Source organism: Meleagris gallopavo, chromosome 14 (assembly GCF_000146605.3).
Source record: "Meleagris gallopavo isolate NT-WF06-2002-E0010 breed Aviagen turkey brand Nicholas breeding stock chromosome 14, Turkey_5.1, whole genome shotgun sequence".
Lineage (NCBI taxonomy): Eukaryota > Metazoa > Chordata > Aves > Galliformes > Phasianidae > Meleagris > Meleagris gallopavo.
The window spans coordinates 14,492,915-14,519,611 of record NC_015024.2 but is presented as its reverse complement, the minus strand read 5'-3'; the positions used below and the strand labels follow the sequence as shown (position 1 = coordinate 14,519,611).

Below are 26,697 nucleotides of genomic sequence, written 5' to 3'. Positions count from 1 at the left end.
ACGTGTAGTGATAGAAACAAACATGCTTGTAGCATTAGGAGCAAGCAGACTCGCCCCTTTCGCTGGCCCGTGCCCGGGGTAAAGGTCTGGGAGCAGCAGAGGGTCGGAGTGCGGCTCTGCCTGAGGGGCTCGAGGCTTAAATCGGTCTCTGGGAGGAACTCCCGTGGCCTTTTGGTGCTGGTCATTAGTTTCGTTTAGCAGTCACTTGTCTGCTTCCGTAGTGCAAGTTTAAGCGGTGTCTGTGGCAGCTGCGCTCCGCTGGTGGCTCTGGCTCCCATCTGTGGGGCTGGGGCTCTGCTGGGCTGAGGGCAGGAGGCCTTGGTTCAACTCTGCCACAACAAAGCAGAAGTGCTGAAGATGAAATGAGATACGTACATTTGGGCTAGTTCTGGTGCCTTCCCCTTTATTTTGTTTTCTTAGATCAGCAGCTGCACGGGAGTCTTCTTTGGTCTGTGCTCTTGAGTGTTTTCCCAAAAGCAAAAGCCTCCTGGGGGCACAAAGTTGGTTTGGAGTTGAGTGCTGCGTGGTGCTGTTGCTGGGTGCTTGTGGCAGTGTGCCATCAGCTGGGCAGAATTTACACCATGCACCTTTTGTACAGGCTGCCCTTCAGCCTGGGGAAACCTTGGTTTTCTGATGGTGGGTACAGTGGAATTCAGTGCAGTTGAGCAATTGGTTTATTGCACATCTGTTTCATATATTTGTGTGTGTGCATTTAAATCTTTGCCTTGATTGGCAGTTCTGTCAGTCCCAGCAGTGTTTGATGCTCATGTGTTATGCTGAAGATGTGTTTCTGTTATAATGGCTCAAATGGCTCTGACCCTACAATACTACACCCATAAGCGGCTTCTTTTTGATTCTGTAGAGCTCTGATTGGGGCAGCTTTTGTAGGGTGTATCTGCCCAGATTCTCAAAATTACTAAGATATTAACGTGTCAACTTCTTGAATTTGTTTGTTACTTATGAAATAGTGCTATAGAACTTATATTGTGAATGACATGTTCTTGTGTCTGAACTATCAGATACTAAGAGCATCTCTCCAGTTAGGCTCCTTCCCTACAGACTGTTTTCAAGAACCCTTTCTATCCAATGTAATGAGTCAATTATTTTTTTTTTCCAAGTAAAACTTTTTTTTTCTATGGAAAGGTCTTCATTTTTTGCAATGTTGCATCATAGATTCATCCTTTACCTTTGACAGTATCAAGCTACAAACGTTTCTCCTGGTGTAGAGTCTGCATTGTGTGGTGCTACAAAGTAGCAAGATGAGGAATGTGAGAGGCCTTTCCTTGATACAACTGCTTCCATTTGACCCATTCCCTACTTAATGTAGACCGGAGATTGCACCAATAATTTGATTTATTTACTATAAAAGAGCAAAATCTGTTTTGTCCTCTAAGCCTGACACAGCAAGAAACAAACTTTTAAAAATATTTCTTCTGGGATTCTCCTCATTATTTCATGTTGGGAAAGCCTCAGTCTTGTGACCAGCTGAGCATTTGCTTGAGCAGTTTGTTGGAGCTCTGGTAGCAGGAGGCTCAGGCAGGAGCACAGCAGATCGGTTTTGTTTCTGATCCAGTGCCTTCTGGTGTTTTCATAACCCTGTGTAAGTTGATGCCTGATGAGATTCAAAATCTTTCCTCATAAGCTTGATGGTAGGAGTGGTATTCATACACTTTGTGGCAGGATTACTCATTTCAAACCATTGATGCTGCTCACAGCTATGTTGAAACAAGGATTTTGAGAAGTTTGATTGTGTGCACTCATAAAAACCTATGTGAAGAGACATTTTTTTTTTCTCTGTAACTTTAAGTGTGGAATAAATAGTGCCTGATCTTATCGCATGAAAATATTTTATTATCCTTCAGCTTTCCCTTTGTCTCTTTAACTTCTTATAACTTCCCCCCCACCCCCCTTTTTTTTTTCCCTTCTTCATAGATTCAGTTCTTCGTACTCTTGGAGTTTAAATTTGACCAAGTGTTTCAAGAAGATAAAAGATAAATTTCAGTTGTCTGCAGTGCTTGTGGACAAGCGTATTTAGACCTGCTCTTACTGGAGCAGTATTTGTAAAGAGCTGTGACAAACGCTCCAGGGACCATTCTGCAGCAGAATTCAATCTTGTTGGCTAGCAACAAATAGGCTCCGTTGAAGGCTGTTTATTTGAATGGGAGTTGGATTCAGCCCTTTGGGAGAATGCTGTGTTTTCAAAATAGCTTCAGATGCAGTGAATTTCAGTGATGAATATAAATAAGGAACAATTAAGTCAGAATCATAATAAAATGCTGAAGGTAACTCTCAAATTTTCTAATACAATGATCAGATAATAGTGCATTATACAGCCCTATGCTGGCCTTCAAAACTCATCCTCAGTCCTACCGTAACATTTCCAAATTTCATGCATGTTGAAAATATTTTAAGGTAAGTAAGAAAAGATTGTATGCAGCAATATTCCTGCTTTAAAATCTACTGATTTCTGTGTGGGTTAAAAATAGTCAAGATTGTTCGCTGCAGATGCCTTCAGTTCCTAAACTTGACAACTTGTGAAGCCTCGTTAATGCTGAATGGAGGAAGTTTTGTCTTTGTTAAGAAGTTATCAGCTGTAAGTGAAGTTAATGATCTTCCATGCAAGGGAAAGCATTATTTTCAATAACTTGTAATACATGACTTCAGCAGCTACTCATGTGCCAGAAATCTTGCTTTTTTCTTGGCTTTCTGTTAAGTTGTTGAAAGTTTCTTGAAGGTTCAGTCTGCTTCTATATTTGGCTTTCCCTGGTTGTCAGTTTCACTATAATTTCTAATATTTTACATTTAGAAGGCATTACATGAGTCTCCTGACTTCCACAAGCAATATTTTCTATTATGTGTGCCTAAATAAAAATAAAAAACAAAACAAATTACGGTCCTCTTTGAACTGTAGGCAGCACTGAAGTGCCAATACACAGCAGAATTTTGGCCCATTCCTTCCTGGAAGTTCCCTTAAGCACAGTTAGAGAATCCTCATTGGAGGATTTTGCAATTTTCATTGGCCATTCTTTGTAATTCATCTAAATATATTCAGAGGATAGGGCCAGTGAGCTGAGAAGGGGTAGGCTTCATGAATACGGCATTTGGTTGAGAATTACCTGGGACATCTGTGTTCTTAAACCTGGCCATGGACCGGTAAACTCTTCCATCTTCTGAACTGCCAACCAGTTCACCCAAAGATAGCCCTTGCTTGGGTACATTTAGGATTAACTAATTTTTTTTTCTATAAAAGCAAGTGCTTTTTTTCATTGATCAGTTTCCTGAGGTGTTAGTAGACAAATTCTGTTTCCTTTACAGGTGTCTGAGAAATTTTCTTCTTTCTTCCTATTCTTTTTCCCTGAAATACTGTCAGTGTGTGTGGCAATTCTTCATTTATTTATTTATTTATTTTTCAGTTTTATTTAGTCTGACTGCCAACAAGGATGTTCTGAGGGATGTGGGAAGATGGTGAGGTTCTTTTGGGAATATAGAAAAGTGATGTGTGTGTAGAAATGCTTGAAGTTTGGTTGTTTCTTAAGAGTAGATAATTTTCCCCTTTTGTTTTGAATATTCATTTTTAGTTGGAAGTTAATTTAGTGCCTAGAAATGATCCCTGCCCCATCTCGAGGAGGCACTTATTGGGACAGTTCTGGGATTACTGAACCCTTCCTGATTTATTCTTTTGTTTCTGTGGTCCACACCTGCAGCAAAGCAGCTCAGCTCATTATTGCCTGAGACAGTCCAATCTTTCTGGGTATGTTTGAGACTATAATCTGCAGCTTTAAGCATATGCCCTAAGGATTTTCTACAGAAAATTCCCTTCTTTAATATTCTCTGCTGATGAAGCCAGTTTCTAGCCATCTGTGTATCAGAGCTGAATGCTCATCTCCCCCCTCAGCATTTTAATAAAACACAGGACGCAGACAGGAATCGGGTTATCACTGCAACTGATTATGACAGTAACTTTGGGAATGGTAATTAAGCATTGATCCATAATTAATAGTGAGCTATTGATCTTATTTTAACCAGGTAACAGTAGGTAAAGATATCAAACTAAGGGAGAAGTTAAGATGGAATACTGTGGTAAGTCCTGTTTGTCTTAAGGAAGGTGGGCGAGACGCAATATTGACCTTCAGGATTTGGTGGGTGTTAACTCAATGTGGAGCAAGAGGCTTTTTGTATATTTGTTTGCTTTCGATGATTAAATTGTAAATGGGATGATTTTATTTGTCTGAAAATGGATAGATTTTTTTTTGAGAGCATTAGTAGCAGCAACTTCAAACATGCATTCATACAGCATGTGCTTATAATACTGCTGGAGCAATGAGCAAACTTGTGGGAGCAATAGCTGGGAAAGATGAAAAACAGCAAGGTATTTTAGGGGTAGATAGACCCTGAGCAATATAAGCAATGAACAAGAGTCTCCATTTGTGTCAGGACGAAAAAGACATCACACTTACTGTAGTTACTTTGCTTTGGCATCTAACTCCTGTCTACTTAAATTCTTTGGGAGATGTGAAAATTTTGTAGGAATTGCCTGGGATGGAAAAGTATGGAAGATGTTTGATTCTATTTGGTAGAGTTGTCTTCTTGCTCAAGACCTAAAAAATCTGAAGCTGTGAATTAGAAGCCAGGAACAAGTCACTTGTGGAATGGTGCTTTCTTTTTTTTTTTTTTTTTTTGGTTGGTTTTCTTCCTCTGAGGGATCTACAGGCAAAAGAACAGCTTAATTTGACATCTGCTTATTTAGTGGCAGCCAAGAAAGCAGCTACAGCCTTGCAAAGAAAAAAAAAAAAGTTGCTTCTACATAATTTTGGTATGAAACTGTCTGGGAAATTACAGTTATAGGAAAGATTACATATGCAAATTATAGATAAGTGATAGGTAAAGATAACACAGATATCGACGAAAATTACAGATGAAAGTGCTATTAAAAGCAGCAGAATGCTTTTCATTATCATCAGCTTTCTTGCTTAGCTGTTTAAGGTCTGAAGATGGCATAAGAAATTTATTTTCCCCTAAATTATTTAGCTTCTTCAACTCTGCCTCTCTAAACACATTGGAAACAGTGAAAGTATTTAATTAAATTCTTTCATGCAGAGTTTCAGTCTGGGTTTGTTTCTTAGTTAGATGACTCAGTTTAAAATAGTTTACAGCAATGTTGTAAATATAGGGAACAGAGGAGCTGGTATTTAGAGCTTGTGTTAAACACGTTGTGAAACACTGAGAGAGATGGGGCTGGGGAATAGCATGTATTCAGAGTATTTTTTTTAGGGCTACATTTTATTTACCTAACAGTGTTAGGGCTGTTGTAATTCTGGGTTCTAGGAGCTGCATAGGTCTTATGTCAGATGTCAGCCAGAAACAAAGGAACCTTGCTGCATAACCTGCCCATCTGGGGTCTTTTCCCATGTCCTCTCAGTAATTACTTCTCTATGTGGTGTTAACAGAGGTTATTGTGGTCAGTCAGTTTTCTTGCTAACCTGTAGTCTATACAAGGAGACAAAACCATGGCACGCAGAGGAAGCTGGAGGGTTTGACTTCTCTTCAAGTCCTGGAACTTGTTTTAGATTTAGGGTTACAATCTCTGATCATTTCTCAGTGCTTTCTTCCACCAGTGCAGAGGAGGCTCATGTCACATCCCACTGGTAGCTCCTGTTAAGAGTGAAATGAAGTTAGATTTTATGATTAAAAAGTAAAACGTCTTTTTAATTCACTCACCACAGTAACCCACCTTATTTCTTTGAAGATTTAGTAACAAAGATATTCTGAAAAACCATCCATCATTCCAAGTTGTCTACAAATTTGTTTTCAGGCATTGGGGTTGTGCAGTGGAGTTGGGATCCTCACACAAGGTTTGGACACAGCAGCGCTGAGTTGCTGACCCTACAAAGTTGGTGCTTTCCTCCTTGCCTCCCTCATACATGAGACTTGTGACTTCATTACTCTGTTGTCTTTTATGAGCAGCCACTTGGGTTGACATTGGCTTTATTGGTGCCTTTCTTTGCTTAGTGCCTGATTAATGTTATCAGCTTGCAGGTAGGTAGTGTTCCTTAAGAGCTACTTGATGAACGTGTTTCTGGTGAAGGATTGCTCTCCTCTACCCCTTGGCTCGCTGATTAGCTTTTATTGTGCACTGCACTTCTACATGTCTGAAAGCCTCAGTCCTTGCAAACAGCCGAGCACAGGCGATGAATGCACCTGAGTTTCCAGAAGGCAAGAAACTTGAGGTGGCTTTGTTTTAAAGATGACTTAAAATAGACTTTTATTTGCCTGGAATGTTTGATCAGTGGTGTAAGAAATGTAGAAATAGACTTTAAGGTCAGTCTGTTTGATGATGAAGAGATAATGCTGCTCGTGGTGTCCCAGACTTGCTTTGAGATTTGAGGATGGCAGCAGGGTGAATTTTCAGAGTGAATAATGAAGAAATATTAATAAAGAAAAAGTGTCCCACAGAGTAAGGAAAAATGCTCATAACCTTTGGTTTCCTGTTAAAAAGCATGCTTTCATCCTCTGTTCTGTGACAGGTTCTGATTTCTGTGCAGCTGTGCCAAGACAACCAGGAGCCTGCCTTTCCTCTTGTATGTTCATTCCTTTACATTCACTGCATATAGGTCTAAGTCCTCTTCCTAAAACCAAGTGCTTTTAAGAATAAAAGGTGATTTAAACAAAAGCTGTGGATCAGTCAGTTTTGTGGTGCTTCTGGGTTAGAAAATGTTGCAGTCCATTCCATACAGTGCAGTTGTTTGGTAAACCAGTTATGACTTATGCATGCAGCAAGACTGTACTGCAGATACTTCCCTATATTTCTCTACTGCTGTGGACATTTGCATGTTTATTGCTTTGGAATGTTATGCTGCTTAGTGCTCAAAGCCATAATCTCTGTGATGACATAATTAGGTAGCGTGGAAATTATCATGATTTCATCCAAGTATTGAAGAGCTGGAACAAAAACTGTGATTATGTTTCATATTTGCTTCTGTATGTTGAGAAAGAGAGCTTAGACTGTCTAAATTGACATTTAATTGGTGTTTTTCTTAAAACATCAGTGATTTCTAACACTTTTTTTCTAGGGCATGGCAAGTGCAAGAAACTTCTTTGATAGGTGTGATTATTTGAGCCCAGAGTTCAGAAACATGCTGACCATGCTTTGAGGTTCCTAATAATTCAGGAAGCTTAATTAGAGTCAGCTGTAGAAAACATTCACAGTGGGCTCTTTATATTCATACTCTTTATATTTCATGGTTGGTGGCAATATAGTTTTCAAGTTATTTTTTCCTGGCTGTATTTAATATGTGGGACCCTTCTTCATAGTTGCATAAAAATGTGATTTAAGTCTTGTAAAAATGAGGAAGCTTAAACACTTCGTAAGGTGAGAGCAGAAATAATGCATTTAAAATAAATGACTATTTCTGATTTATGTGAGGAAGGTAGCACTGTTCCCATTTTGGCGAAGTAATGCATATCACCAGCAGTCTTCCTTCATTTACAAAGGGAGGTAATGTATCACAGTATTTTCTGCGACTTATGACTCAGTTGTATACAGGGGTGAGCTGATTTTCATCAGGTACTTCAAAGCCTTTATTTTTTAGGTCAGGAAAGTGTGCTTTTCTGAAAGCTTTCAAGTTTCAAATAAATAAAATGGGCCTTATTTGACTAAAATTAATTACTAATGCAAAAGAGCTCTATTGATAGCTAGCACACTGAGAAAAGGAGAAACTGAATCTGTGAATTTGTATTCTTCTTTTTGACCAAGCAAAGGCTCTGAAAATTGATTCTAGAAGTGCAGAGCTTGTGTGGATGTACAATAAGTATTTTTAATATTGTTTTATTTACGAGGTTTAATTAAAGAATGCAAGATACATACATTTTTTCCAAATGATTTCTGAAGTAAGCTGAGGGCATGCTGCCCATCCAGGACAGGGGACTGAGAGCTCAATGCCCAAGCAGGCAGCTTTGTTTTATTGCCATCCTACTTCTTACACGGCCTTAACCATGTTGTTCAAACTGGAAGGTTTCAGTGTGATCTTGTAGGATGAGGAGCTCGCCGTAGTTAGGCTGCGTTTCAGAACTCAGTGTTTCACCTCTCAGCTGGACTTCAGTGGGATTTGAACGGGTTCAGCTCTGTGCAGTCAGCCTTTCATTGCTAAGTAGAATGCATCAGAGAAACTTGTCGGTGTCCGAAATGCTCTGGCACTTAATTTGCAGCAATTTCTATTTTGGTGTTTGTATGTAAAGAGAGGCCTTGTCACTACCCTGCATTGTGGTGCGGGACTGTGAAGGATTTGGCCATGCACTCCTTAATTCAGGATGAACCCGTGGCTGCCAAACAGAACCGAGTGCTGAGCAACAGGTGGCAAGCTGTGGCAAAGGGAGTCCTGGGGTCAGGGGCTTCCTGATGAGGGGCTTTTCTTCCTGCCATTGCTTCTTGTACTCCTGAGATCTGCAGTCCTCAGTGTGTCCACACACACCCATGAAGATTGTCCAGGTGGTAGCTGCTAAAATCTGCCTCATAGTGCACAAGGAGATGGGCTCAGATGCTGGTTTTCAAGATAAGGAGAATAAGGCTGACAGAAAGAGCTCAAGTCTGACCCTGTGCTTGTTCCTTGTAGTTTACACAATGGAGCTTAGTGGGTGGGAGAGTGTATTTACAGAATAGCTGTCAAAATCCCTGTGTGTAAGCAAGCTGCAAAAAAGTCTGTAAAGTATAATCATTACTGGAGGCTTTAAATCCGCAATGATTGAAGGACTCGCTTCCAGTTCATTCTTGTCTCTGCTTCTTTGCATGAGATGTAAACAGAAGGGTAAATCAGAAAGCTGCATTTGTAAACATGACTTAAAGACATACTGGAACAGAACTGTGTAGTGTTATTCTTTTTTTTTTTTCTTGAGCTAATGGCCCAAGTGAGGTGTGCAGTGTAGGAACACCGCAGCACAGTGCGTCAGTTCTAGGGCAGAGCAGAGGCTAAACTTGGAAACAATCAGTTTGCAATCAGACTGATTATAAAGGGACAGGAAGGCGGACAAGGTAAAAGCAAAAGGATGTGGCATGGAGTTGTAGAGAAAAATGTTCAGGAACTCTTGAACTAAAAATGTTCCTTTTAGCAGTGAGCTCTCAAGAACATTCAGGAGAGCTGTTAAAGGAGGCTTTACAGTTTTGTAAAACTGTTTAGTTTTTTCCAGCCCCACTTCTTCTAAGAGTGCATTTACTTAGAAACTGGCAAAGTTTAACTGAGCCGTACCATTTTATCTGCAATGCTGAGAGATATTCTAGAGATATTCAATAACTGAGATGCCTCTAAAACTCATACAAAAGCTTGGATTTTTGTGTGTGCCCTGCAGTGACTGAAGTAAAATGGAACAAGAACTATCCAGGCACTTTTCCTTTTCTAATCTGACCTATTTGACTTTGTAAATTTGTTTCAAAATGGAGAATAGCATGAGCCAATTTGTTGCTGTCTTCCTGTCATGGTTCCGGAGTCCTCCTCTGATTGTGGCATTTGTTAGAGCACTGTTCCAGATTGGATCTGTGGGTGAATGTTTAGAAGTTGGGCTTCAGCGAAGGAGTAGAACAAAAAGCCTTGATAGCAACAAGACGCTTTCAAACTGATGGATGCACTCCTGATGTTCCAACTTCCATCCAACCGTCCAACCTAGGATGGCTAAATATGTCTTCCCTAGCTCTTCATCTAAAACAGTAACATGCCAATTTTAGAAACAGAACCTAGTTTAGTTACTTTATTTCTCATTTCTAACTGTCCTGATGTTTCCTGCTGGGAAGTGCTGTGATTTCTGCCTTCCTATCTCTCCTTTGCAGTGGCTTCTATTAAAAGAACCTTGCAACTTGACAAGAGAAATTGGCTTTTCCACAAACTTTGTGAAAGTCTTCAGGGAAGGATTTAACTAATAACTGTTTCTGTTGCATGAACTAGAATTAAAATCTTGATATAAACACCTCCTGTAATCATATATATTTTTCAAAAGCCCTGTTTTAAACAGGGAAACCGCAGTCTTGTAGCAACAGACACCTTGGCTTCTCCATTCTTGTGATTATAAGACATCGTATTCCTATTAACATTAACAGTGGTGCAATAAAATGCATGAGGCAATGTCAGCATTATATGGGAAATTGGTGAAGTCTAAACCAATGTCAGGTGTGGTTGGAGAGCTGCAGGTAGGTGTGAGGCAGGACTGAAGGCAGAAGCAGCTTTCTGGGATGGCAGGAGCACATGGAGCAGTTGTTTGATTGCTGAAGAGTGCTACTCTGTAAAAGTCACTGAACTGCCTCTGGACTGAGCTGATGCACTTCTTTTGCTTAAGCATGACTTAAGGGTAGATTAGTGTTTGCAGAGACAGAATGCTCACTTTTGAATAAACTCATTTGGGTGATTGAAAAACAATATTGAGGCAATGCTAGGCAAAGATTTTCCAGTGCAGGATTTAACGTTAGGCTTTGCTATCAGGATTTATTCAACATAGCAGCTTGATTTTCAGTAGTATGAACTTCTAAATGGAAAACATTGCCTGCTTTGCTGTTTGGGAACTTTAAATTTGCATACTTAAAAAAAAAATTAAAAAATTACAGTTTTGAAACTCTTGGCCATGCCCTCCACCATTTGACTCTCACTTTTGTAAACAGCTTACCAGCAAAAACCCTAATAGTAACATTAACGTTTGATGCTGCTCTTTTAACCAAACCACCACTTTTTCTCCTTTTTTTCATGCACACAAATAGAGTCACTTTTTTATTTAATGTGAGTAGCTTGTTTCAAAGAATCACAGAGCTGTTAGGAGGAGTAGTAAGAATTCCCCACCAGAATCAACTGCCTGGCTTTAGTAAACAGCAGCAAGGTGCCATATTTCATGTTTGTTTGTTTGTTTTGTTGGAAGTTGTGTTACATAAACCTCAACAGCTGCAGCAACAGATCTCACTCGTTCTGAAAAGTGAGTCTACAGGTCAGTGGTGTAAAAAAGTAAATTGCTCCGGCAGTTTATTGATCAAAATGCTGTAGCCTTAAAGAACTTGAAAGCGTGAACACTTTTTCCCTCTCTTCTTATGAGGCATAGTTCTTTTTACTGTGCAGGGTGCTTTGTGTTCTGAGCAGTAAATTTGGAACTGAAAGATTTGAAGCTGAAGCAACACTACTTGATATCAAGGTGATTTACAGTGTTTTGATAGTAATTTTAACAAGAAATAATTTCTAACCGCTGTGGAAAAAATATGTGGAAAATTTATTTTTTGTCAGAAAAAATATTCAAGGCTTCATATGAAAGGATAAAGCTAATTTCCTAACTGAGTCAAATATATCACAGAAGCATGGATTGAAGTGTTGCTGAAAATGCCCACTGCTTGGTTAAGCTGGTCTCTGCTAATATCAAAGTGAACTGTGTGCTGTATTGCATTCAATCTGAAGTCAGCACTTTGGGGTGCTGGTGGAAAATGCTTTCCTCTGTGATTCTGAAGTCTGGGGGTCTGCTGCTGTCTTGGAAAGTGAGAACTGATTCGTGATAGCCTAGATGGTGTCACCTGGGAAGGACATTCTCCATCATCTGTTGTGGCATATAGTTGCAGGGCATTAGTTATCTTTGGGGAGAAGAGGATGTGTGGTTTGACTTAACGTAGCAGACCTTAGAGCCCATCTTTCTTACCAGGAGTCTTTCTATTTTCTTTTGCTACTTAATGATTTGTTGTAATTTCTGTACATTTGCATTTCATGACTTACATGTGTGATGAACTTTACATTCAATATACTGCATTTTTCCTAAGGTTTTGTTTCTAGTCAGAATAACACTACTAATACTCATTTTTTTTGACATCCGTACTGCCAGCAAACTAAGTATTCTAGTTTGTTTTCAGTACCTTATGTGGCATAATTCAAGTATATAACATAGTAAAATGTATTGCTCTCTGAACTGGTTTATAAGGAAGCCTGCCACTTAGCTGTATTTTTGATGCTCCTTTTTGTTACGAACTTCTACTACAACTTTGTCAATTACAGCAGCTGTATGTCAATAAATATAATAAAAGTTTATTTCCTATATTGATGAATGGTATGCTGTTTCATTACTGTCATCATGGTGTATCTGTTTCTTTCATATGCGCTTGGAATTGTATTACACAAATCGAATAAACTGGAATGCTGTAGGATGTGATGGGTAAGCAAATGGATTTTTGGCTGGATGCTTTTATTTTATATAACGTAAGTTATGCACACTTCTTAGTTTTGAGGCAGGATGCATCTGAAAGATTTCCCCATAGAGAACCAAGTTTTTCTCCCCACATGACTTCTTTGTGGTATAACCATTACAGGGTAGTCTGTATTTATGAAACTTGATGTTATGTGCATTTCTCATATAATCTGCATTCATCCAGAGGCTTTGTGTTGGTAGAACCACTTTATGCTGGACCTATTATGCTATGTCACTTCAGTGGAGCAGCAGAGGGGAAAATTATTATGCGTTTATTTGACCAGCTTTACTTTCAGGTGCTTTTAAGTGGTCCATATTTGTTTAATGTAGTTAATACTGGTTTTCCTGCTATGGATGGAAAGGGAATGTTGGCTATGACTAAAGTGTGTCTTGCGTTTAACATCGGTGCAATAAAGTCCATTAAGTTCATGTAAACAGTGGAGCTGTTCAGATTTTATAGCTGTGCCAAGGGATGTTCAGTTACCCCTGAAATTTGCTGAATGGTGATTTTGTTGTTGTTTTTTATTAGTGCTGATTGTGTGTGGCACTTTCTGAAAGTTCCACCTGAAAAGACTTGCCAAGGGAAACCATATCTTCAAGGTTACACTTTTAAAAGGAATTGTCTAAATGTGATTACTGAACTCAGTGTGGGAAGGCAGTTAATGTACATTCCTAGCCAATGCGTTTTCATGTGGAATCAGGCATAAGTAGTACAACATTTATTGCAACTAATTTCTTAAGAGTAAAAGTTCATAGTAGTGATCAGCGTTGCTTTTTTCACCAGGTTGACCTCTCCGTCCTTCTTTTCCTCTTTCTTCATGTACTTGCAGAAAAGGAGAGTTCAGCATTTCATCCATGTTTAAGGAAAATACACAGTGCTTAATAGTTCCCCCCAGAGGTGGCTTCACCAAGGAAGCAAGAGAATGAAGGAACAAGCTGAGCTGACCCCTCAATGTGCTGATTCCTAAAAGGGAGAAATACTGGTAGTTTGATTAGATGAAGCTTGCATTACTGATGCTCTTATTTGTGGATAAGTGGAACGTTATTCCTGAGCAGTTTTGCTGAAGTAGTTAACATGCAACTTGACAACTTTTTGTGAATACATTAGGGTAGTTTCTCGTGTTTTTTAAAAAAAGAACACACATAAAAAGCAAGCACTGCAAGGATATCTCCTGGGTCATCTGAAAGATGTTGTGCGTCAGAGTAGTTAACGGTGCATATGTATAAGGACAGAATTGTCTCTTTGTAATGTTTACTGAATCTTTTTTTTTTTTTTCATGTATTGAAACTGATTTCTGCTGTAAAATGTGCTCGTAGTTCCACTCCAGATTAACGATCTATATAATTTAGCCTATCTTTTTTGTTTGTTTTGTTTTTGTTGCTAGCTGAAGAAATGGCAAACTGAGTAGTGGAAGAATCTAATCTGGCTGCTCTCTGAATACATTATTTGTATGCTACTCGTAGTATTTTATATAAAATAAACCAAACCAAGCAGTGGAAAAATAAGAGGTTATGCAGGTTATGTGAACAATCAATTTTTTCTGCAGCACTAGTCAATAAACCATTACACTATAAAGTACATTGCCTCGTGAAGACAGCCAAGAAAAGATGTTTAACTTCTTTGTATGCCCATATCACTGATTTTAGTAGCACTGTACATATGTAATTGGACCAGACACATGGTATCTATGTATATAAAGTAATGGAACATAAGGCATGTTGATAACAAAATAGTCAACTTCTTGTAAGAGTGCTATTCTGAAAGCTTCGTCTGTCTGTACATACTTGCTCCGTATTTTTATGAGTCTGACTTGGTAGCAAAACTCTTGTAAAGTGGAGAAGGGAAATGAGAGTAGAAGGGAACCCCAAACACACATCCTTGGAAAGTGCCAAGCAGGAGAAAATCCACGGTGAGACTTGTACTGGCTGAAATATTCAGTTGTAAAAGAGCCTTATTTAAGTTTATTAATCTTAAATGCTTCCTGATAGGACATTTTTTAATTCCTCCTCAAAAGTATTATAATTATTTAAAATCGTAAGCTATATAAAATCATGGATGTATCTGGTAGTGATGTTTTGCTTATTTTCATGAACTCATTTTTGTTTCTGCCCACGGTTTAAACTAAAGAAAAAACACCCTTTTAACTTACCTGGCATATATCATTCTCAAGTGAGAGTTGTTCTCCACCAATACTGTGCACATAAGACACTAAAAGCTCATATAAAAGCCCCTTTTTTTTTAATTGTAGTAATGTAAGGTCTGTTTGAAGTTTTCAGAAGAGCTGTGAATACTTCTGTCCTTTAATTTCAATTTAATTTGAATTTCTCTTTGTTCCCGTCCATGAAAACATACCATCTAGATCTTCAGTTCTTTCATGTATGTTCTTTGGAGTGATTTTAAGTGATCTTTTTCTATAGAAATTGTAGCTAACACAAAAAGAAATAAAATGTCTTTTTTAATTTTATTATTTTTTTTTTTAAAGGGACAGGGGGAAGCATTTTTAAACCTGCTTCTCCTCTTTGGGCTGTTCAGAGCTTAACATAAAAGAAAAAGTTGAGGTGTATTTACAGTAGAAAGAATACACAAGTTTAGTAAAATGTGTTTTTAAATTTGTTTTGTTGTTAGAAAAAAATGTATAAGGATAATAGCAAAGTGTCACCAGTAGAAAGTTTTCAAGTCCTTGCCATCTTCTTACACAAGTGAAATATAAGTGCTCTTTAGGGACTTAAGTCTCAGCAAAGGCTGCTTACTGTTTGCAGTGTTTTCTCCACAAGCTGCAGTGAAAGAATTCCTGTGATGAAGTTTGTACTCCTTGTACTCCAGTGCAACTTTGCCATAAAGAAGCAGATAAAACATAGGTATGTCTTAAACTGCTTAAGCATAGCTGCGGACTCTTGTGTTGGATATCTGAAGGCTGTGTGTCTGTGTGTTAGCACTGGCAAACGTGGGTATGTATTTCTGTGCAGGAAATTTATGCTGCCCCAGAAACTTAGGCTGTTTCAGGGCCATCTCAAATTCTTATGATTGCTTGTTGTAAATGCTTTTGAGGGGGTCAGGAACTTCATCTGGCAAGGATTTTTCGAGAGTGTGTACTGATTCTTTTTATTGCTGTTCCTTTTAAATCTTTCAGACTTTTATTGCAACCAGAGCATCTTTGTACTGGGAATTGGATTGGAGAATCATGTTTACTCGCATTTCTAACATCTTGTGGTCACTTTTTTTTTTGTGCTGCAAGCCTAAAACAAATGTTTACAGCTGTTGTGTGTTTTCAAGATAGTCTTGAAAGAGCAGTCATCTTCAGATTCAAGGCTTTTGCTTTATTTCATCTCTTTATTTTGTTTGTGCTTCTCAAGACATATGGTGTGTATACTACAAGGGCTTTAAAGTAATTTTTTTATGTTCCTTGCTCTTCAAAGCTTCTAATACAGACTGTGTCAGTTTCCTCAATATCTTGTACTCTGCTATGCAATCGTGGGCTGAGCTAACTCGCTTTATGAAGTCTGTCATTCGCAGCCAGGAGTCTGTCTTTTGTCAAAACTCTTGGCTGAAAGTCTTCTCTCGGCCTTCAGAAGTTGGTCTCCCTAAGCATCATGTAAAGCTGAAAGAGACAAAGTTACGTGCTTTCTAACCTTACTTTTGTAGGCTTCTCTTTTCTGTGCCAAACTTTCTTTGGCTGGATTTTCTTTGTCACCCTCAAGAATGCTTTGCTAATTCTTTGGAATAAATTTTCCTCTCGTTACTGGCAAACTGTGGGTTTGTAGCATCAACTTTTGGTTGAAATTCTCTGTCCTGTTTTAGTGTGGGGTTAGAATTGACTTTCAGGTCCTCTCTTGGCTTCTAGCATTAATCCCTTTGTGGGAATCATCATGGAGCAATAGCTGCTGGAGTCTAACAGAGATCTTACAATAGGGAAAACAAACTAGAAGTCAACAATTACAAAAGTGAGCTTAAATTGTAATTTGAAGGCACTGTATAAACATAATAACACGTTGTCTCTGAGTAACATGGAGGGAATAAAGCATGCTGAGGTGCTGGTATGATACCTGGAATTAGACATAGCCACAGAGCATACTGACAATATGCCATTGTATTCTTCTAAAATTTATTAACCAAGTTGCATTTAAAAGAACTTAACATGTGTAATTCTGGCTTTTTGTAGCTGTTTAAGCTGTGTGGGAGTCAGTTTTACTAAAAAAAAAAAACAACCCATGATTATGTACAGTAAAAGATGGGTTTTGTATTGCCTTTATGCATCGGTCTTTTGTGTTATTTTTCAAAGCAAGTAGGAGCGGGCAGAGGTTTGCTTTTGATGCAATGGAATATTTAAAATTCTAGTGTTCTGATAAAGGGTATGCATTATTGAACAACTTTAGCATGGTGGTTTTTGTTTTCACTATAAAGTTACATTAGGATAATATTTTTTATCATGCTGTTAGAGATGAAAGTATTAGTATAGTAAATAGTCCTCTTTGTCTGATGTTTCTGAATATGCAGTATTATCTTGCATACTGTGCTCCTGAACTTCAGGAGGAACCAAGAGCTGGCTGTGGGCTCTCTGCCAGGAGGGCAGCACTTTGTCTCTCTGTGTGGGAACAGCATTTTTCTCAGGCACAAGTTGTGCTCACACTGTCGCCAGCAGTCAGAATAACAGGATAACATTTTAGGATAACTTCTCTATTTCTCTTGTTTTTCTAGTTGATGATGTTATTTGTATTTGTATTAGAGGGGCTTGACTGGTCTGTAGCGATGCCTGGAATACAGCCTGTCTTAGATGTGTTAGGTCTGTGCAAACACGCACTCTTTGCTGTGCAATTCATATAATTACCAATAAATAGTGTTTTCAGGAGTGTGCTTTCAACAACTTCAGGGGGAAAAAAAAGTCAGTTAAAGTTTCTTGTGATTAAAAACAAAAACCTTAACACTGCATCTGCCCCAAATGTTTTTTCAAGGCTGGGCCTGAAGTATTTGTTATGCTTGTTACTGACTTGAAACCAACAAATGCATTACAGAACTTTACTAATAACACAATGTTAACAGCTCCTTAATTCTTGTTTTTATATGCAACAACTCATTGTGCACGGAGAAAGAGTCCTTTCTGTATATTCTGCAGTGAGGAACTTTGACTTCTGAAGTGTCAACACAAAATATTTTTACCTTCAAGACAAGCAAACACGATGTGTGTGTATGTATATAACTGTTAGATATATCTTTGTATATATATATATATATATCTTTGTATTTGTGATAAATATAAGCATATACACACACAGAATCATCTAAGCACGCATGTTGAGAATGGAAGGTACGAATTCTCTAGCTGCTGTTGGCCTTGCATGGCTGGTGCAGTTGTGCTGGATTCTTCTACAAACATTCTTGTGACCAACTGAGCGCAGGTAACGGGCCACTGAAAATATCAGTATGCTGTTTCCTATATGGTGATGCTAATTCTCTGGTTGTTTTTTGTTGTTGTTGTTGTTCTTTCTAGTTGTGCTACGATGGAAGCATAGAATAAGTAGAAATGATTTTACTAGGAGAAATGATGTAAAATTTAGTGTAAGTAAAGATTTAATATTAATTTTTTTTTAAGGTAATGTTTTTTTAAATAGGATTTTTACAGCTCGGGTTAACATAAGAACATAAGTGGTTCAAATGAAGTTTGCTGTTGTTGGTGTATGTTGATAATACTAAGACAATTTAGCTAGCCAAGATCACACGGGGAACCGTGTATGACTTAATATCTTCTGTAGCTTTCAGAGTATTTTGAAGACGTAAGTGCATTTTCTTAACACTTAAGTGAATCAATAACATATTTTAGCTTTCCTCTGAAACAGTGTTGTTTAGCTGCTGGCTTGAGATAACCACAGGGCTGAAGAGCTCAGTTGACTGTCTGATGAACTGTTCTTAATGAGCATTATGGTATTTTCCCCTCTCATTTTTCTAGGCTGTTCAATTAACCCCCAGACGATGGCTGAATCTGCAGGAGTACCAAAGCAAAAAGCTGATGGCAGACCACGGGGTTACAGTTCAGAGATTCTTTGTGGCTGATTCTGCAGATGATGCCCTGGAGGCTGCTCAGAGACTAAGTAAGTTGACTGATAATGGGAGTAATCTGCTTCACCAGATAGCAATCTGGAAAATAAATTGCTTTCTAATAAGTTGTACACAATCTTCAAATTGATGTTTATTGAAATGGTTTGATATATTATCCAAACCATAAATATTTATTTTATTTATGATCAGCAGTGCTTAGCAGAAGTATTTTCTCTGAAGTTTATTTCTTAAGGGCAGGCAACATATAGCATGGAGTCTTTACTTGATACTATCTAAGTCATTTTGCCAATTTAGAATGGGGAATACCCTTGTGAATACATGTTGTATACTTGATAAAATTTAAGAAACGGAAGTAAACAAACTTGTGGAAAAACAAACATTTGCTCTATTAAAAAGCAAAAGAAGAAGAAGGTTTTGAACTCTCCATTTTTGAAGTTACTCAGAACTGAGTTGGGTGCAGTTCGAGCAACTTACTTTAGCAGACCTTGCTTTGAGTCAGATGGGGTGGACAAGACACCTGCAGAACCTTTTAGCATCAGATATTCTATCATTCTTCAAAGAAATAAAATATGCAAGAGAAAATTACATATGTGTTTGTCCATGCATACTATTCCATCTGAGGAGAAGAGAAAAGGTGAGTTGAGTTAATTACCATCACAAAAGGATTTGATAGTGGTCAGAAGAGAAGGTTGTGGTTCAGTAGACAACATCTTCATTTTAGTGTAATTAAGATGAGATTGTGGGTTAGAAAGAAATTTATGTAACACTTGTCATATCCAAAGGAAATGTGTTCAAGTACCTTTTTCACCCATTTCTGGATGTAAAAAAGTTCTTTACTTTTCTGAAGCTAATAACAGTATTTTTTGTAGTTTTCCACTTTTGATTTAACTTTTGTTTAAATGAATATACCGTAATCAACATGCAGGAGGACAAACGTTATTGTAGTCTAATTGTCTAACGAAAGGAAGTTTTTTAATGTTCTACTTAATGCACAAGCCACTTAGTTAAATGTATTTTAGTTTTACACACTGGAAAGTAAATAACACAACTTACTGATCTGAGAGATCTCATCAGTCCTCGAGTAGCTGAATAGCATTAGCATAATGGCTTGATAAATCTTTATAATGTCATGAAGGTGATATATTTTTCAGTAATCAAAGCCTTCTTACGTCAACTAGAATATTTGAAAATATATTTGAAGCAAAAGCATTAAATGGTACTGTTATGGTCATTTGTTAGTGCAAAGTGGAAAAAATGCTGGCACAAAGCAAAGCTCGTAAAATTTGAGGGTTTCTTTTTGTGTGGACATCTGAGAAAACCAGAAAATGTCCTATGAAGGTATGGCAGCTTTTTTCCACAAATCTTTCAGTGCTTAAACTCTCTTTTCCCTGACTGAGCTCATAAATGGATTAGCCTATCCAATAACTGTAACTATTCTAGATCCCTATAACTATTTGCAGAAATAAATTGCTCCATTAAAGGCAGTAGACCCTTTCTGTTCTATGATGCCAGATTTATTTTAAATAACCTTCTGTAGCTTGGTTGTTTTGCAAATCACTTTGGTCTATTAAAAGAACCTGTTGAAATTCAAATAATTGAAAAATATTTGTTAATCAAACTCAAGTCAACTGCATGCTTTTTGACTGGGATGGCTTGTTAACACCTTAAAAATTACAAGTCAGAAGTAGCTTTCTTCATTTTATAGAATTATATTCAACAGTCTACATGACTGTAGACTGTTGAATATAATTAATACTGTATAAATAATATATTAAAGAATTGTGGTTTACAGTATGAAAGCTATTACATGTTGAAGTGATTGACACACCCCATTGTTCCACTAGATAATTAAGCATCCTTGTAATCATTCTGATATTATGCTGTCGTATTTCTAACATATTTTTGAAAACTAAGAATCAAAAACACGTTCTGTTTCTGTTGTTGTTGTACCAAGATTTTATCAGATTTATCTCCTTTGTGATCTGTCAGGCAAATAGTATCTCTATCACTCAGAATTATCTGCATGATGTGACGTGAGCTGTTGTCTTCTGAATGTATAACTGCTTGGTAAAAAGTTTGGAGCAAACCAAAAGCCTTTAGTTTACCACAAGCACAAAATATTCCAAAATCAAATACGGAATGGAGGTGGCCTTGGGATATTTTTGATTGCTAGACATTCTGTAGTAGAAGATAATGAAAGGAAAGACCAATCACCCTTGCTAAGGCCTACTCAAAAATCTGGTGTTGTAGGTATCATATGCCTCAGTGCAGCTGTCCTTCACTTTCACTTCTGCAAACAGGAAGGGATGCTTGCCAGCGTACTCAAAAGGTAGTCATACATAAAAGGTACTTTTTGGGGAAGAAAGGTTCTTTCTGTAGGTGTATTTCCTTGAAAAGAGGAGAAGCAGTTTATTCGTGAGATAATCGTGCAGCATTATCTCATTGTCATGGATCTCTGTATGTGGTAGAATGATGCAAATAAAGGGGCAGAAATTCCTGATATTGAAGATTTGACAAAGTGTAAATCTGAAAAAGAAGTAAATTCATGGTTTTCTTGAAAAGACTGAGCATGTTGTATTGCTGCAGTGCCTGTAGTCACCAGTTTGTTGTTGGATTTCCTGCTGATGGAAACAGGAAGGGATGGGATTAGACCATTTTTGCTGCTGTTTTCACTTGTCAGGAAGGTGTTAAAGCCTTTCAAGAACACATGCATTAGTTTTACCTGGTATCAGCAGTTTTATTACAGTTTGCTCATGTCTTCTATTGCTCTGTTTTATTCATGTGTACACTGAATTCACTGAATATTAACTTTTGCAGAAATATTTTCAAAACTTACCACTGGTACAAGAGGCATTCTACAAGGAATTTTTAATGGAATTAAAGGATTGGTTTTTTTCTAAGATAAGAATGACAGATGTGAGGAAAATTGAAATGACATCACTAATATTGACTTCAAAAGAAGTTGAGTACAGTAAGGAACACGGAATTAGACCCCAAGGAATTAATTGCCTTTTACGTGCTAAGCAATTTTCAGCTGTAAGTCTTGTAAAGAAGGTAGTATTTGTAGAACATCAGGAAATGCAGTTGCAAATGGCTTCATATTTCATTCTGAATTTTCAAAGTTTTCAAGAATGAAAGAAAAAGGTGTCATGCTGTTTTGCTGGATCAGTAAGGTATTGCTTGATCTGCCATCTGAAGAAACACAACCTGTAAACAAGTTCTTACAGTTCAAGTACCTCTATTTAATGGAAAACAAAGTGAAGTATTTGGAAGCTGAGCATTTGCTTGAAATGTAAGGCAATCTTGCTGTTCCTGTACTAACTCTCAAGTCTTTTGATCGGATTCTCACTAAATGCAGTTTTACATTCAGAGCTCGTTTATCTGCTGAAGGAGTTTACTTTTTCACATAGTATCAATATGAGGGAGAAAAAAATCCTCATCTATCCATACATACATCCGTGTTATTAGGATGTGAGCATTTTTATTGCTTGCATTGGACAGAAGCACGGTGCAACATTTAGGATCCATCATTTTCCCTTCCCCACCAATGGTACTCAAGTCTACTTCAGCTCTTGCATTGTGCTTTATGTTCTATCTGATGGTGAAGTTGTTAAGGGGAACCATCGTTTTAAACCAGTAGGTGGACAAAGCTGAAAGGAATTGTAATTATGCTGGAGGCAGTTACTATGTACTGTCAATTGGCTCTTTGAATCAGTAGAGAACTTACAGAAGTGGTTGAAAATGTTGCGTATCGTAAATGGATGGTAGAAGCTTGGCATGCTTCTGGCATTTCTTTTCCTGATTTTTAACAAAAGCAATAGAGTGCTGCCTGTTGCCACTTAGAGTGTTTCATTACATTTAGGAATCAGTCAGGTGCAGTGTTCACACTCTATCACAGAGAAATGCAATTGAATTGAGTGCAAGGCCTTTGTTCACTTTTTCTTTTTCTTCTTTTTTTTCCCCTCAAGAAAAATATAAGAACATGTAGTCTCTACGTATCCTATTTCCATTGTCTTATGCATGACTGAACTCTGCTCTGGACTCTGGCAGGCTTTTTATATCATGCTAAAGAGGTGAAAGTACTTTATGAACAGCAGCAGAGGATTCTGAAGCCTCTTTCTATGAGATGATTTACCTGACAACTATTATTCACTGCTTTTTACAATATGGAGATTTCAGTCATGTAATCCCTATTCCTTCCTGTCTCATGCAGGGATTTTTTCCTTTGCTGTGCTTACTTATGGATGAAGTCTAAATTTGTAAGTGTTGTGTTACATCCCTTACCTCAAAGTTCGTCTCCAGTACAGGTCAGAAAACCACTTGAAAGCAGTGTATGTGTAGAAGAAATCAAATATTGGTCCTTAAGTTGGTAATTTTCTTTATTTTCTATAGAAACCCTAATCCTACAGTTAACCTACACTTACATGTTATTGTGTGGTTCACCATGTAGTAATAATTTTTCACCTGTGCATAACATTTCATTTCTCCAAAAGCCACAGTGTACTTAGTGATTTTAACTAGTTATTTTTTAAAGCCCCCTGGATTATGCTTTTTTGCATCTGGTGAACAATCATGTTGTTAAAACATGCTGTTCCATAGAGCTGTGTGCAGCAGCTTGGCTTGCTGTTATGGAACTGCTCTCCCAAAAGTCCTCTCACGTTCTCTGACAGCATTTATTAAAGTTCTCTGTACCTAAGTTATGTCTTTCTAGAACTATCCTTTCAGACAAGATGCTGCCATAAGTTATGGACTAATATTATTCTATTCTCAAATGGGTAAGTGTTTAGAAAACAGTCTTTTATATTTAATAGAGAGCTAGCGGTGGTTGAGTTTATTCTGGACCTCATTCGCCATTATTGAGAGGAAACATCTCCTGTATTTAGCAATCCAGTTAATTGATGACCTCTCAGGTAATGAATTTTGCCTAGTCTAGGTGGTGATATCCAATACTAGAGGATACCTGCATTTTGCTGGCAATTTGTATTAGGAAATACCTATTTTTACCCTGTTGCTCCTGGTCTTCTGGTAGATGCCTCTTGGATGTAGTTTATCTATTTCATCATCTTTTCCAAAGCTCCACAATTTGCTATGGTCTGTGGTTTTGTTATCTGTCCCTTTTCCATTCTCCTATCCTTTTCTTAGAACCTTTTCCTCATTCTATCCATTTTGTCTCTTTGTATTGCCATCTCACCTGTGAGTTCTGATTGAGAGCTGGCTCTTCCTTTTTTTTGTTGTGCAGAAGTCTGCCATATTGTATCTTGTTTACAACAAATTAATGCAACAGCTGCATTCTGCTGGAAGGCACTGTGTATTTGTGCACACTCACTATTCTTTTTTCCTGAAGTCTTTTTTTAGACTGCCATTTATTTGACAGGCAGTTGGGATACGAATGTTTCTGCGTATGATCAAATTAAGTAAAGATCACTAGCACTTCTAATAATATTTCTCTATTTTTTCACATTGAAGTGGTTTGATTTTTGTCAGATTATTTTTTCCAAGTTTATTTGTGCCAGCAATATTGAAAATCTCACTCATGTCTGAAAAGGATGCAAATAATAAACTAGTGTGTGGGGAGGGGGATCTGTAATGACCACTGTGTCAGTGATCCAGTTTGCTCACCCCGTCTGCTGGATGAAGAAATCCAGGAGAATCAGAGGACCTTTCACCTGGACGTGAGCCCTAAACACCGCTGCTGCCTCCTCTTCTTCTGTGTGATTGCTTTGTTTATGAGTCTTGTAATTCCTGCTGCTCTCCTGCTGAGTTCTGTGCAATGAAACTATTTCACAGGCTGCTGAAAAGGGGCAAAATTTTAAGCCCTGCGGTGTTTAAGCAATGTAAAGTCCTCAGTAAGCCCTGCAAGGGCTCCCTCGCTTGGCTTTCTGTGTGCCAGCACAGAACCCCCAGGCACCTGTGTGGAGGGGGGCAGCTGTCCAGCAGCACGTGCACTTGTTGGTAGCAGCCACACGTGTTGTGTCCTGCATGCCAGAAACACTGACAAAGCAATTTCAGCTTTCCTAGCCGCGATTTTGGCTTTTATTCTTTTTGAAGCAAAATAAATGAAAGGATTTTGTCCAACTTTACCGCTGCATATTGTGGCGTTTCAAGTCGAGCCTTTCAGATCCAAGTTAAATGATCAATTTCAACACTTTTAATATTTTAGAGATGAAAATTCTTCCAGGGACCCTGAGTCTGGTGAGGACTTACTGGAATAGTTGATTTCCAATGCATGGTTATGAAAAACAAATGTGTTTTGTTTGTCTTACCTGCTCCTCTTGTTGGAAAATTACATGCTGAATATAAGTCAGTAAATGCAAGCTGGAGACTGCCTACAGTAGTTGGGTATTTTACAACTATTCTTTGTCATCAGATGCTTCATATTTAATAGATTTATAGTAATATGAGTAATGGCTTGGGGGCTAACAAATCAAAATCTCATTTCAGATGTTTGACACTAATGTCGTTCTGACTTATTGTTCCCTGTGTTGGATATTTTGATCAAATTACCAAAATAGCTACTTGGAAGTAAGAACACAAAGGAAAAAAGTCTCTAGAAATAGGGTACTGAATTTCATATTTAAAGCATGCCAGAGAAAGCGGTCACTTACAAATTTCTGTTGAGTTAAATATATTAGTGGATTTTTGTTTATAAAAGGAGGAGGTGGCAGAAGCCATAGCTCTTGATACAAGAATTTGAAGAAGTGGTAAAGAAGTGCAGTGTGTCACAAGGAAGGTAAAAATGAGTGCTGGTGCTTATTCTGGGTTGATCACACTGTATTTCACAGTTCTTCAGTGTAGCTTTGCAGCTGCAAAACAATAACCAGATGTGTAATTGGGAAGCAGCTGCATGAAATTCTCTTTTTTTTATGCATAAAATCAGAACCATTAGCTGTGTTTATGTATAAGATAAGAAAAAAAGTTGTTTAGTTTTTTCTCTCTGCAAAGGAGAGAAATCCCTTCAATGCTCTCTAGATGCCCATATGCTTTAAAATGTTTGGGGCTGATTACTGAAACCAAATTTTGTTGCTCCTTGCTTCTCTGGCATGCTCTGGAAATGTGATAAAACATTTGTGTTTTTATAAATTTATAAAGCTCTGTTGTAAAAACCCATCTGTGACACCAAATAGCCATTTTTCAAATCCACCTTTGTTTGTAGTGGATACTTTTATCCAAATACCATACTATATCCCCTCCTGGGGATGTCTGCTTCTGATGGAAGATGAATGAACTGTGCTGGATTTTTGGTTTTGTTTGTTGTTGTGTTTTGTTGTTTTTTTTTTTAAGATTCTGCCATCACTGACTGCATTGCTGAGTACATTTCAAGGTAGAAAGGAATATAAATCTTTCATGTGATATAAGATATACAGTACTGAAAGAAATGCCAGCTTAGTTTAATGATCGTTTAGTTATCATTAGTGTTTTAACAAAGTATGCAGCTCAAATAATATTGTCCAGAAGCCATATGTGACTTTTACTTACTTGAGAATTCTCTCACTTCCTATGAAGCCTGATTATTTTTTTTTAAATAAATATCAATGTTGATATTAATTATAGCTCAGCACATTTTGATAACAAACACTGCCAATGCTATTGGTTAAACCTGTGATGGAAAGATCTGCTTCTCAGCTGGCAGCTTGCAGTTTGCCCTCTCTGGGGCTCATTACTACGGCTGCGTTGCGTTGTGATCTTTGGGGTGACCTTGATCAGAGGAATTGCAATTTTTCTGTTTACATGGAACAAACTATCAGCAGGAGACATGTTTCAAGTATTAATTTTGCAATATTGGTTAGAAACTGGAAACGAGATGAGAGTTCCTCGAATTGATGGCTGTGTGATGGTATTTAATCCCAAGTATAGGAATGTAAAATATGTAATTGATGCTTATGTAATTGACACTTATGTCTGTAAAATGTTTCGTTTTTACTTTAAGCTTTTCTAATGGGAATACAAGTAGTAAAATTACGTTGAATTAGTATAGAATTTAAGAGTAAAACGATGACTGTCTGGAGATGAGAATGGTTTACAATTAATCCTTTTTTATAGCATCTCTTAGGTCCTTAGTGGCTAAGCTTTTTTGTATGGTCAGCAGTTTGGTAGTAGTTGCTTGGGTGAAATAGCTTATTTATTCCTTCCTCCACACTGTGGACACTTTTACACTTGAAACTGATTTTATTTGAGGTTGCAATTTCATCTGCAAGGGGGCAAAGATGACAGTAGCTCTGATATAGTCTCATCATTAACTATTATCCTACAAGTACTATCCTGTACTTGCAGAGACCCTTCCTTTTGTAATCAGAGCTCAGAAGAGGGACATAATAAGGAGCAGGAGGAACCAAGCCAAATGTAGTGAGAGTTAAACTGAGGAACTTTGCAAAGAGTGAAGTTTGAGTAGTTATAAATTCTTTCAAATCAATACTTAACATTGTGCTGGAAAAAAAAAAAAAACAGCTCTTGCTCAGATG

General features: G+C 37.7%; 1 protein-coding gene across 1 annotated transcript in view; it reads left to right on the top strand.

Annotated features, from left to right (window-relative positions):
• Positions 1-26,697, top strand: part of SUCLG2 (succinate-CoA ligase GDP-forming beta subunit) — a 103,765-nt gene that overhangs the window by 388 nt on the left and 76,680 nt on the right. The window contains exon 2 of the mRNA XM_010718705.3: positions 18,129-18,270. Within this exon, the coding sequence (XP_010717007.1) occupies positions 18,129-18,270 (142 nt within the window). The remainder of the gene's footprint in view (positions 1-18,128; positions 18,271-26,697) is intronic.